The sequence below is a fragment of the Gopherus evgoodei genome, chromosome 3 (assembly GCF_007399415.2).
Source record: "Gopherus evgoodei ecotype Sinaloan lineage chromosome 3, rGopEvg1_v1.p, whole genome shotgun sequence".
NCBI classification, from domain to species: Eukaryota; Metazoa; Chordata; order Testudines; family Testudinidae; genus Gopherus; species Gopherus evgoodei.
The window spans coordinates 145382271-145395312 of NC_044324.1; the positions used below are offsets into that span (position 1 = coordinate 145382271).

At 44.7% G+C, this 13042-nt stretch overlaps 1 protein-coding gene across 1 annotated transcript in view; it reads right to left on the minus strand.

Annotated features, from left to right (window-relative positions):
- RBM34 (RNA binding motif protein 34) overlaps nt 1–13042 on the minus strand; it is a 35153-nt gene that overhangs the window by 1192 nt on the left and 20919 nt on the right. Inside the window, 2 exon segments of the mRNA XM_030556922.1 lie at nt 12695–12737; nt 12825–12888. Of these exon segments, the coding sequence (XP_030412782.1) occupies nt 12695–12737; nt 12825–12888 (107 nt within the window).

Consider the following 13042-nt stretch of genomic DNA (forward strand, 5'->3'; position numbering starts at 1 on the left):
GAATCACTGTGGGGTTAGGGTTATGTTAATGAAATAGACACAGCTTTAGGAGTATTACCAAAAACTCTGCTATAGTTTAAAATACATATACACATATTTTAGATGCTTTAGTTAAGCAAATAAATTTGATCTGACAGGAAATTATCTATACATTAACAACAGAGAATACATAAACTAGGACTTTTACTTTGAAAAATGCAGATTAAGCTTTAAGAAACAATAGAATACATCATTAGGCAGAAACAAAGACTAGGTTAAAATGTCAGTTTATCAAACAATTTACATCTGTAGTTTGAATGGAGCTAAAATTAATATTTTTTAAAACCTGAAACAGCTATTTCACCTTCCATAGCTCTGACTTGTGCTTAAGGGATAATCAGTCTAAATGATAATAGGCCTGATGTGACACTTCTAACAAACATAATATACTTGACTGAAGATGCTCTTGGTATAATGATGCCAGTTAGGTGTGAGATTTTTGAATTGATATAGTTAGTTATACAATCACTAGTGTGGATGCAGTTCAATTAGTACAGGTTATTCCTCTTCCTGTAGAGGAATAAACTATATTGTTCTAAGCTGTTTATACTAGTATAAATCCATTCACACTAATGGGAATTATACTGCTTTAACAATATAAGTAAACCTAAAGGGATATAAAATTTGTGTATGTAGACAAGGCTTCAAAGCCCAATGTCAGTGCACTCTGGAAAAACTGGTTCTTCTGCAGAAGCAAATGAAAAAATATTTTTGTAAGTCTTACTAAACAAACTTTAAAAATAGTTACCACAACATAATTTGCAATCTAGATTTTAAGGCAGGTCAACTTTTAGATCTAAATAACTTGATTGTACTTCTCAAAAAAATTCACTCAACTACCAGAACTGAAAATGATGACGTTTTAGCAGCACTAAAGGAGAGATTACCGTATATAATTGTTCATTAGCCTGTTCATTTATACGCCAACCCCTCAAGATGGTTAGGTAAAAGTAGCAAAAACTGTATGACCCTTTCATAAACTGACCCTATATTTCAGGGGTTGGAAAACTTCGGCTCCTGGCCCGTGAGGATAAGCCGCTGGCGGGTCAGGACGTTTTGTTTACTTGGAGGGTTCACAGGCACGGAGCCCCTCAGCTCCCAGTGTCTGCAGTTTGCCGCGCAACTTCCTGCAGCTCCCATTGGCTGGGAATGGCAAACCGCGGCCACAGGGAGCTAAGGGGCTCCATGCCTGCAGACGCTCCAGGTAAACAAAACGACAATGTATTAGATATTCAATTCAATTATTCCATAGAGTTTAAAATCATCAAATTTTGGTATAGACCCATTTATAAGCCAACCCACGATCTTTGATGTGGGTTACTTTTTTACTAAAAATATTTGCCTTATGAACGAGTATATACTGTTACAGTAACTGGAGTTCAAAGTGTCTGTCCTGACGGATGCCCCACTTCAGGTGCACCGTTCGGTCTGCAGAAGCATCTTAGCCATCCTTGTGCCCTGTACTTAGGACATATAGGACTGCAATGGACAAACCGCCCTTGGTTCATTCTCTACTGCAAAGTCCCACAGACAGGAGACTCCAAAGCAGAGCAGAAGGTAGTGGAGCACTGTCATAAACAGATAGCTAAGGGTTAATGTCTCTTCCACCTGAAGCACCTGACCAGAGGACCAATCAGGAAACCGGATTTTTTCAACTCTGGGTGGAGGGAAGTTTGTGTCTGAGTCTTTGTTTTCTGTCTGCCTGCTTTCTCTGAGCTTTGGAGAAGTAGTTCTGTTTTCTAATCTTCTGTTTCTAAGTGTAAGGACAAAGAGATCAGATAGTAAGTTATATGGTTTCTTTTCTTTGGTATTTGCATGAATATAAGTGCTGGAGTGCTTTGATTTGTATTATTTTTGAATAAGGCTGTTTATTCAATATTCTTTTAAGCAATTGACCCTGTATTGTGTCACCTTAATACAGAGAGACCATTTGTATGTATTTTTCTTTCTTTTTATATAAAGCTTTCTTTTAAGACCTGTTGAAGTTTTCTTTACTGGGAAATTTCAGGAAAATTGAGTCTGTACTCACCAGGGAATTGGTGGGAGGAAGAAATCAGGGGGGAGATCTGTGTGTGTTGGATTTGCTAGCCTGATTTTGCATTCCCTCTGGGTGAAGAGGAAAGTACTTTTTGTTTCCAGGACTGGGAACAGAGAGGGGGAGTCACTCTGTGTAGTTTCACAGAGCTTGTGTCTGTGTATCTCTCCAGGAGCACCTGGAGGGAGGAAGGGAAAAAGGATTATTTCCCTTTGTTGTGAGACTCAAGGGATTTGGGTCTTGGGGTCCCCAGGGAAGGTTTTTCAGGGGGACCAGAGTGCCCCAAAACACTCTAATTTTTTGGGTGGTGGCAGCAAGTACCAGGTCCAAGCTGGTAACTAAGCTTGGAGGTTTTCATGCTAACTCCCATATTTTGGACGCTAAGGTCCAAATCTGGGACTAAGGTTATGACATGGTGTAGCAGCGGTTGGGATATAGACAGAATCCAGAAGCCAGTAGGAATATTATATTTTTCTTTTCTCTGCTAAGGGCTTTTTAGCAGAGAGAAACAGTTTGGTTTTAAAAGGGAACCAGAGAGAATTAATTTTTTCTGCTCTCTCTGGCAGTTTGTGGCTTGCATCATAAGCAAGAAACCATTAAGGTGCTATTAAGAGTCTTTCGTCACACAATAGCACTCCCATTGAGAGTCATTACCAGCACTATATATATGCAAATAAAGTGGTTTTTCTAGTTTACGCTAGAGGAAGAAAAGGAAAAAAGCACTGTTGCTAGGCAGACTCCAGGAGGCAACAGAGCCTGCAGTTCAGAGATAAACACCGGAGGGCACTCCAACACAAGAAAACAGGAATCATGACTTCTAAGGCAAAAATTGAGGCCGAAGAGCAATTCAAAGAAGCTGAACACAGGCGACAAATGGAGATGAAAGAAAGAGAAGAACAAATCAAACAGGCAGCACACAAAAGAAAACTAGAAGAAGAAGAGGTGGCCTACCGAAGGGAACAAGCAGAAGATGAGTTGGCCCACAGAAGGAAGCAAGAAGAAGAAGAGTTGGCCCACCGCCGAGAAATGGAAAAACAACAAAAAGAGAATGAAGAGAAGGAAAAACAGAGAAAACATGAACTGGAGTTGGCAAAAGCTGGGCTGCCTGTGCCAGCCAACCCTAACAACCCGGCGCCAAATATTGCTCCACAGAACAGGAAATTTCCCACCTACAAGGCAGGTGATGACACCGAGGCCTTCTTGGAAAATTTTGAAAGAGCCTGTCTTGGGTACAACATCCCCGAGGACCAGTACATGGTAGAATTGAGGTCACAGCTCAGTGGACCTTTAGCAGAGGTGGCAGCTGAAATGCCTAAGCAGCAAATGAATGACTATAAACTTTTTCAAACCAAGGCCAGATACAGAATGGGGATAACCCCAGATCATGCCCGTCGGCGCTTCAGAACCCAAAAGTGGAAACCAGAGGTGTCATTTCCCAAATACGCCTACTACATTGCAAAAAACTATGAGGCCTGGATAACAGGAAACAACGTTCAAACCTTGGAAGAACTGCACCTCCTCATACAAATGGAGCAGTTCTTGGATGGTGTTCCTGAAGACATCACACGGTACATACAAGATGGAAAACCCAAAGATCTCGCTGAGGCGGGGGAGATTGGAGCCAAATGGATGGAACTGGCAGACAGCAAGAAAGCTACTGTCAAGGGGAACGATTACCCCAGGGGGCACACAGACCATAAACCCTACAACCGAGGACAGCCAAAGACCCCACATACCACCCAAGTAAAGCCACAGACACCCTACCCTTCCACCTCACCAGTCTCCAGTAACTCACCTCGGCCCAGTGACCCATCAGATGGAAGATGCTTTAAATGTAATGAACTGGGACATATCAAGGCCAACTGTCCCAAGAACACCATGCGAGTGCAATTCATTACACCACCATCACCCCAAAGATCCCCAGGCCCGGATGCCTCTCAAATACCCTTGGAGCGAAGGGAAAATTTGAGAGTGGGCGGAAAGAAGGTTACTGCGTGGAGAGACACGGGGGCACAAGTGTCAGCTATCCACCAATCCTTCGTTGACCCCAAATTCATCAACCCAAAGGCCAAAGTTACAATTTACCCCTTCATGTCACAAGCTGTAGACTTGCCTACAGCTCAACTGCCTGTCCAGTACAAAGGCTGGTCAGGAATGTGGACTTTTGCAGTCTATGACAATTATCCTATCCCCATGCTACTGGGGGAAGACTTGGCCAACCAGGTGAGGCGGGCCAAGAGAGTGGGAATGGTTACACGTAGCCAAACCAGGCAAGCTCCCAGACCCATTCCTGTTCCTGAACCGTCCACAGAGGCCCCGTCTGTGTTACCAGAGACCCAGACAGAGGTAGTGGACCCGGATTCCATGCCAACCACTGAAACAGCCACAACACCTCCAGTCCCAGGCCCGGAACTGGAACAGCAACCAGCACCAGCAAGTGCAAACCCATCTTCAAACTCAACGCCAGAGGGCGCCATCGAGCCAAAACTGGCAGAAGCAACAGACAGCCATACCCAAAAGGGTCAGCCAGAGCCTGAAATAACCTCAGGTGCACCAGCGGAGAGCGGTTCACCAGCAACGGAAACAACCCCATCACCTACATTGCTTCCAGAGGGACCAAGCCCAAGTCCACAGTCTGAGGAAGAACTGGTGACCCCAGCCTCAAGGGAACAGTTCCAGACTGAGCAGGAAGCGGATGACAGTCTTCAGAAAGCTTGGGCGGCGGCACGGAGCACCCCACCGCCTCTCAGCTCTTCTAATCAATCCCGGTTTGTTACAGACCAAGGACTTTTATACAAGGAAATTCTTTCTGGTGGACACCGGGAAGAATGGCAGCCGCAAAAACAGTTGGTGGTTCCAACTAAGTACCGGGGGAAGCTCTTAAGCTTAGCCCATGATCATCCCAGTGGCCATGCTGGGGTGAACAGAACCAAGGACCGGTTGGGGAAGTCCTTCCACTGGGAGGGATGGGCAAGGACGTTGCCAAGTATGTCCGGTCTTGTGAGGTATGCCAAAGAGTGGGAAAGCCTCAAGACCAGGTCAATGCCCCTCTCCAGCCACTCCCCATAATTGAGGTCCCATTTCAGCGAGTAGCTGTGGATATTCTGGGCCCTTTCCCAAAAAAGACGCCCAGAGGAAAGCAGTACATACTGACTTTCATGGACTTTGCTACCCGATGGCCAGAAGCAGTAGCTCTAGGCAACACCAGGGCTAACACTGTGTGCCTGGCCTTAACAGACATCTTTGCCAGGGTAGGTTGGCCCTCCGACATCCTTACAGATTCAGGGTCTAATTTCCTGGCAGGGACCATGGAAAAACTGTGGGAAACTCCTGGGGTGAATCACTTGGTTGCCACCCCGTACCACCATCAAACCAATGGCCTGGTGGAAAGGTTCAATGGAACTTTGGGGGCCATGATACGAAAATTCATCAACGAATTCTCCAATAATTGGGACCTAGTGTTGCAGCAGTTGCTGTTTGCCTACAGGGCTGTACCACATCCCAGTTTAGGGTTTTCACCATTTGAACTTGTGTATGGTCACGAGGTTAAGGGACCATTACAGTTGGTGAAGCAGCAATGGGAGGGGTTTACGCCTTCTCCAGGAACTAACATTCTGGACTTTGTAAGCAACCTACAAAGCACCCTCCGACACTCATAAGGATAAAAATCTCAAAGAACTCCAGTTACTGTGCAAGGTAAGTAACTTCTCCTTCTTCAGATAACGTCCCTATTGGTGCTCCACTTCAGCTAACTCCCAAGCAATATTTCGCAGAGGAGCTGGGTGCTTCGAAATAGGATCTAAAATTGATTGGAGGTTGGCAGTCCCAAATAAAATATCTGTCTGGGATGTACACACTAGAGCACAGGGCTTTGAGAATGCGTGGATTGAGGCCCACATGGCAGTTCTAAAGATTTCTGCAATAGGAATGTTCTTTAATATGGAAACAAAGGTGGACTATGACCTGGCGGAACGGACTATGACCCTAGGAGGGCATGGGATATCAGCAGTTTTATGGCAGGAGAACATACAACCTGCAACCCCTTTGGAAAAATCTGTGGGTGGATGAAGGTACTCCTTTAACTCTGTCTGCAACAGAAACAGATAATTGAGGAGAGGCCCAAAAGGGTCTACTCCTGCTCAAATAGACTACCAACACCTGCCTAATATCCAAGGTGTAAAGTGTTCCCTCTAATTTTTTATGGCCATGTGTGGAATGAATTTTGTTATGTGCACCAATATGGAAGTGGTGTGTGACACATTACCTTCATATTGGTGCACATAACAAAATTCATGTGGTGGCGGTGGGGCCAAGGGATTCAGAGTATGGGAGGGGGCTCAGAGCTGAGGCAGAGGGATGAGAGCTTGGGGCTTAATAGGTAGCTGTGCAGCCGTGCAGCTTAGAGGAAACTTAGGATGGCATCCTCCCTAGACCAATGAAATTGCGTGTGAAAAAACTGGCAGATGAACAGCCTGATATGAAAATCCAAAATGATCTTACATAAAACCTGGGGGAATATGGTTGGATGGATACCTTGTGTTTAAGGAAAACTTAGGGGGAGAGTGTCAGCCATCAAAGCCCCTAAAACTCACCATCTCTCCACGCCGAGGTGATAGCCACCAAGAAAACCATCATCTTCATGGCTAAGTGTAAGAGTGAACCCATGGGCAAAGGTTAAAAAGGAGGTTTCATCAGAGAAATAAAGGACTAAGTTCAAATCCCAGCTGGAGCGGGTTCACTGATGTGTGGAAAGGGTTAGCAAACACTGGAGAATGGAATGCCACAACGTCCAGTAGGAAAACTTAATGGAACTCAGAGAAAGGCCTGCTTTCTTCAAATCAAAAAGGCACTTGGCTCTAGGATCTCCAAGAGGGGAGAGTCAGTAGAACACAGGTGTAACATCTCTTCCATTTCTGCAGGTAAGTTTTTCTAGTTGATTCTTTCCTACTATTCAACAGAACCTCTCTGGAACAGGAGAGTTCTATCCCCAGGAGCCAATCAGGTAATAAGCCTTGAGTCATACAGTGTTCAAGTTGGGGTGAAAAATGTTTCCTGAGTTCTGAATGAAAGGGTTGGGTGTTAATGCAGGACTGATAGAAGAGAGAGAGCAGAGACGAATTAGGTATACTAACCATACCTATCCCTGCCAAGTTGGTGCAATTAAGATGATCTTGGCTCCGTCCTGCTTGATTTTGTTTAAAACTGAAGATCAGAGATGTCGGAAGATAGGCATACATTAGGTTCTTCGACCAGGACATGAGAAAGGCATCTGTCAAGGAATGGTGACCTTGACCTCCTCTTGAGCAAAAAACTTTTTGCCGCTACCACCAACAGGAAGCGTGCAGAGATCAATTTCTGGGAAACCCCAAATGAGAAATATTTGTTCCAGTATAGAGTTATTGTGTTCTCACTCGATTCTGAAAGTAGTTCCTCCTGAGAACTTCTGCTACAGTGCTTTGAAGGCCAAGTAAGTAAACAGTTTCAAAATCCGGTGGGCTGCCCACCAGTTCCATAACTATAGTTTCTGCACAAAGGGAAGCGGTCTTGCTAGCCCCTGACAATGTATGTAGTACATACTGGCTCTGCTGTCTGCCATTATTAGTACAGATGGTCCTTTGATCACAGGAAGAAAAAGTGTTGGCAGACATACTTGACTGCCCTGAGCTCCAGAAAGTTTATATGGAAAGAAGATTCCTGGGCAGTCCACCTATCCTCAATAGTATGTTCCTGAAGATGAGCCTTGAAGATAAGGCATAAAAGGCATGCACCAAAAACTATGGTGATAGTGGGAGGTAGAAGGGCGAAGAGGATTCCCAAGCAGACTTTACCTGGATTCTTCCACCAGTCAAGAGAGACTAGCATATAGGAAGAGTTTGTTCAAACTGTGTCTGTTGGCAGTCTAAACCATTCTCAGCCAGACCCCGGAAGCAGCATAGATGTAACCAAGCATTTAATGGGACAAAGATGCATGCTGCCATGTGATTGATGAACTGCAGACAAGACTTGACATCTACCTGAGGGCTCACATAGACTTGCATAATCAAATCTGTCACAGTAAGAAATCTGTCCTTGGGCACGCAAGCTCTGTACGTTGAAGCACGAACTCTATTTGCTTATCAGGTAAGAAAGAGGACTTCTTACTACTGAGCTGAAATCCTAGCCAAATGCCAAACAGAGTTGTAGCTTTTTTGACAATAGCTTGACTTCGGTGTAAGAGCTTCCTCTGAGTAACCAATCACCACCATAACCAAAAACTGAGCCCCCAGTGGGAAAGTAGTACTTTTTATTTGATCTCTTCAAAATTGGAGGTGCAGAAGCTGGGGTTTGCCAAATTATGTTGGCAGGCTCCAGCAATACCTCCTTTATGGGCAAAGCTACTTGACTGAAAGATGGTGTATGAAGAATGCCCAAGTGTCTATGCTGGGTCTCTTGGACTTCTTCCAAGGGGATATGGAGAATGTCAGTGACGCTCTTTATCAAATCTTGGAATTGCTTGAAATCATCTGTGTGTGACCGGGGGAAAGGAGGGCATAACTGCTTCATCTGGGAAGTATGAAGAAACATCCGTTAGAGGGATAGTCTCCGTATCTGCTCTTTTTGCTTGCTTTTCAAACTCCTCCTCCTGTGGTGGGGATTATGTGAGGGGAGGGAAGGGACAGAAGAGTGCTCTTTCTGATCCTCAATTTGAGAGCTAGGTGCTCTGGAGAAATGTTGATGGTAGGCTACCCAAGAATCCAATATGGCTATTAGGGAGGATCATAAATAAAGGGATGAGGCACCCAAGGTTGGTGATACCAAGGGTAATGTGGAACACCTTGAGGCTGTCTGTGTCTGAAGGGTCCCTTGAAAAGAAGGTTCCAAGAGAGTCAGGCCTGGCTTGATCATAGAAGGAACCTTGGACAGAAATTTGTGAGTCAGAAGAACAGTTGTTTCCACAGTCCACAGGGGTGATGTGGAGGGGGGAGAGGAGAGGGGGAGACAATGGTGGAGTAGTAGGTTGTCTGCCTATTCCCATGGGCACCAGAAAATCAGCTGGTTCCAATGAGTGATTTCTTACTAGGGATAAAGTAGGCTGTGCTACTGGGAGAGTCTTTCTGCACTCAACAATGGAGACTCAGGTTCACTGGAGACTAATAGGTCTCTGAAGAATCTGAATTCCTGCAGTACCAAGTGGATCTGTGTAGAAACTTGATGAGTCTCAGCAGTGGAAACCTGCAGTACCGAGGGTGGTGCAGATTGTGCTGGTACCATAGGCGCTGACTCTGTGGGTGCTCCGGGGTTGGAGTACACACGGGGAAAAATTAGTGGGTGCTCTGCACCCACCAGCAGCCAAGCTCCCCACCCCACCTCACCTCACCCTCCCCTGAGCGCACCGCGTCTCCGCCTATCTTCCAGCACTTGCCACCGTCAAACACCTGTAGCAAGCTCTGGGATGGAGGGGGGAGGAGTGGGAATGTGGCACACTCAGAGGAGGAGGCGGGGCTAGGCTTTGGAGAAAGAGTCAGAATAGGGGCAGGGAGGGGGCGGAGTTGGGGAGGGGGCAGGGGTGGAGTGGGGGTGGGGCCAGGGCCAGTGGGGGAGGGGGGGTCAAGCACCCACCGACACCAGTAGAAGTTGGTGCCTATGGCTGGTACCAGTTGACTGTGGTACCCAGATCCATCAGTCAGTAATGAGGAAGTAGAGGTCGCAGTCAGTATCGTCTTCCTCGCTGCAGAGTCTCTGGAGTCCCTAGCACCTGGATCATGATTAGATGGTATCAAGGTATTCTTCAGTACCTTTGTGGTTTAGTTGTACTCAAGGGTTTAGATGGAGAGGGACCCTGGGTTCGGAGTCCACTTGAAGCCTCAGTGGTATCCTTTGTGGGGCCGGAGGTCTTGACTACAGCGAGTCTCTTAGGTCCATCTTCTTTCTGAGGAGATTTGGAGCTCCACTTGGCAGATGATTTGGCACTACAACCTGTAGAGCTCTCTTGTGAAGATCTGGAAGGTGATTCAGCTGCAGAGGTCGTTGGGATGCTGTAGTCACTTGAAGGCTAATGTAAAGAGAGGATCCCTGGGCCTGGGTCTGATGCAGTTCACAGGGGCCTTCCATCATGAGAAATCAAAGTTTTCTCTCTCTGTCTTTCCTGGAACTCTGCAATCCTGAGCTGATTTTGCATTTACATGGCATGTGAGTATCCCCAAGCAGTTGAGAGGGAAGAAAACGAAGCAAGAAAGGATACTGTCGTGGGTAGGAGAATGGACATACGGAGGAAGGGTACTGTAGATAGAATTCTAATAGGTGATACTGGCAGTAGAATGTCTTGGCCTAATCAGGTAAAGAATGTGAGTGAAACCAAACAGCAAGAATTAAGATGTTTGTACACCAATGTGAGGAGCCTAGGTAACAAAATGGAGGAACTAGAGTTACTGGTGCAGGAAATGAAACCGGATATTATAGGCATAACAGGAACATGGTGGAATAGTATCAGAGGGGTAGCCGTGTTAGTCTGGATCTGTAAAAGCAGCAAAGAGTCCTGTGACACCTTATAGACTAACAGACGTTTTGGAGCATGAGCTTTCGTGGGTGAATACCCAGTTCGTCGAATGCATGCAGTGGAAATTTCCAGAGGCAGGTATAAATATGCAAGCCAGAATCAGGCTAGAAATAACGAGGTTAGTTCAATCAGGGAGGATGAGGCCCTCTTCTAGCAGTTGAGGTGTGAACACCAAGGGAGGAGAAACTGGTTCTGTAGTTGGCAAGCCATTCACAGTCTTTGTTTAATCTTGAGCTGATGGTGTCAAATTTGCAGATGAACTAAACTCATCAGTTTCTCTTTGAAGTCTGGTCCTGAAGTTTTTTTTGCTGCAGAATGGCTACCTTTAAATCTGCTATTGTGTGTCCAGGAAGATTGAAGTGTTCTCCTACAGGTTTTTATATATTGCCATTCCTAATATCTGATTTGTGTCCATTTATCCTTTTACGTAGGGACTGACCAGTTTGGCCGATGTACATAGCAGAGAAGCATTGCTGGCATATATTACATTGGTGGACGTGCAGGTGAATGAACCGGTGATGGTGTGGCTGATATGGTTAGGTCCTGTGATGGTTCAGGTTCAAAGAAGGGCTACTATGATGATCCGAGGAACGGAAAACCTGTCATATGAAAGGAGACTCAAAGAGCTTGGCTTGTTTAGCCTAACCAAAAGAAGGCTGAGGGGAGATATGACTGCTCTCTATAAATATATCAGAGGAATAAATATCAGGGAGGGAGAGGAATTATTTAAACTCAGTACCAATGTGGACACAAGAACAAATGGATATAAACTAGCTATCAGGAAGTTTAGACTTGATATTAGACGAAGGTTTCTAACCATCTGAGGAGTGAAATTCTAGAACAGCCTTCCAAGGGGAGCAGTGGGGGCAAAAGGCATATCTGGCTTCAAGACTAAGCTTGATAAGTTTATGGAGGGGATGGTATAATGTGATAGTCTAATTTTGGCAATTAATTAGTCCTTGACTACTAGCAGTAAATATGCCCAATGACGTGCGATGGGATGTTAGACGGTGTGGGATCTGAGTTGCTACAGAGAATTCTTTCTGGGTGTCTGGCTGGCGAGTCTTGCTCATTAGCTTAAGGTTTAGCTGATCACCCTATTTGGGATTGGGAAGGAATTTTCCTCCAGGGCAGATTGGCAGAAGCCCTGAGGGTTTTTGCCTTCCTCTGCAGCGTGGGGCACGGGTCACTTGCTGGAAGATTCTCTGCACCGTGAAGTCTTTAAACCATGATTTGAGGACTTAAATGGCTCAGATACAGGTTTGATACAGGAATAGGTGGGTGAGATTCTGTGGTCTGCATTGTGCACGAGGTCAGACTAGATAATCGTAATGGTCCGTTCTGAATGATTTTATGTTTCAGTTTGAACGGCTGTCACTAACTGGCAAGTGAGGCAATACTTAAACCCTGGGGATTTAGGCATGCCCCATGGAAAAAAGGGAAGGAGAGTTCCTCCAGGAAAGAGAGAGCACAGGAAGAATCTAAAAGCCTCTCAGACACCCCCCCACCAAAAAAAAACCAAAAAACTGTTAAATCTAATCTATTAGCATTAATTAAACTAAAGATTAACTACACTATAAAGTACAAACTAGGTAGCTAGCTAAATAAACAGACACCACCAGACACTATGTCTGAGGCCAAGGTGGATGAGAAGGAACTGAGGGTGTTTTGTCCATCGCAGCCCTATATACTCTCAATACAGAGCATGAGGATAGCTAGGGTGCACATGCGGACCAGATGGGCACTGCTACCACAAATCCCTGATCAAAGATACAAAAGGTGCATGTGCACCAGAAATGGAAAACCCACAGGGACGTTACTCAAAAAAGAAGGTGAAAAAATGTATTTACATTGCTAGAAATTTATAACCACCAATAATTTTGTCATGTCACAGTTAAGTTTTAGAATAGGTGACCTAATTTTGAAGGGTTTTTTTTCTAATAGTTAGGTATCTATATATATTACCCTAAATCTTAACAAGTAAAAAAGTATTCCTATAAACATAAGCATCAATTATTTTACATTTGCTGAAAAAATAAAAATTATGGAATATTGACTGAAAGTGAACATCCATTTAAACTTACCATATGAGAGATTTCCCACAAATATAGACCTCTTATTGTCATGCTAAAAAACAACAACAAAAAGAACAATAAGCTACTAGGTTATAGGCAAATATAGAAAAGTTCTTCTGAAGTCACGTATATTACTCACAGAAGTGGCTTTTGAAGCAAGGTCAACTCTGATGTGAAATCCATTGGCAATTTGAGTTCCATTTCTATTGTAGCACAAGAGAAAAAGGAAGGCTATTAGAACGCAAACAGATACGGCCAATGAATAATTAAAATGTTTGGTTTACAAACTATCACTGGTTTCAAACATAACATTCTCAACAAAGGCAGTTTAAAAAAAAGTGACTCAAAATATAAGCC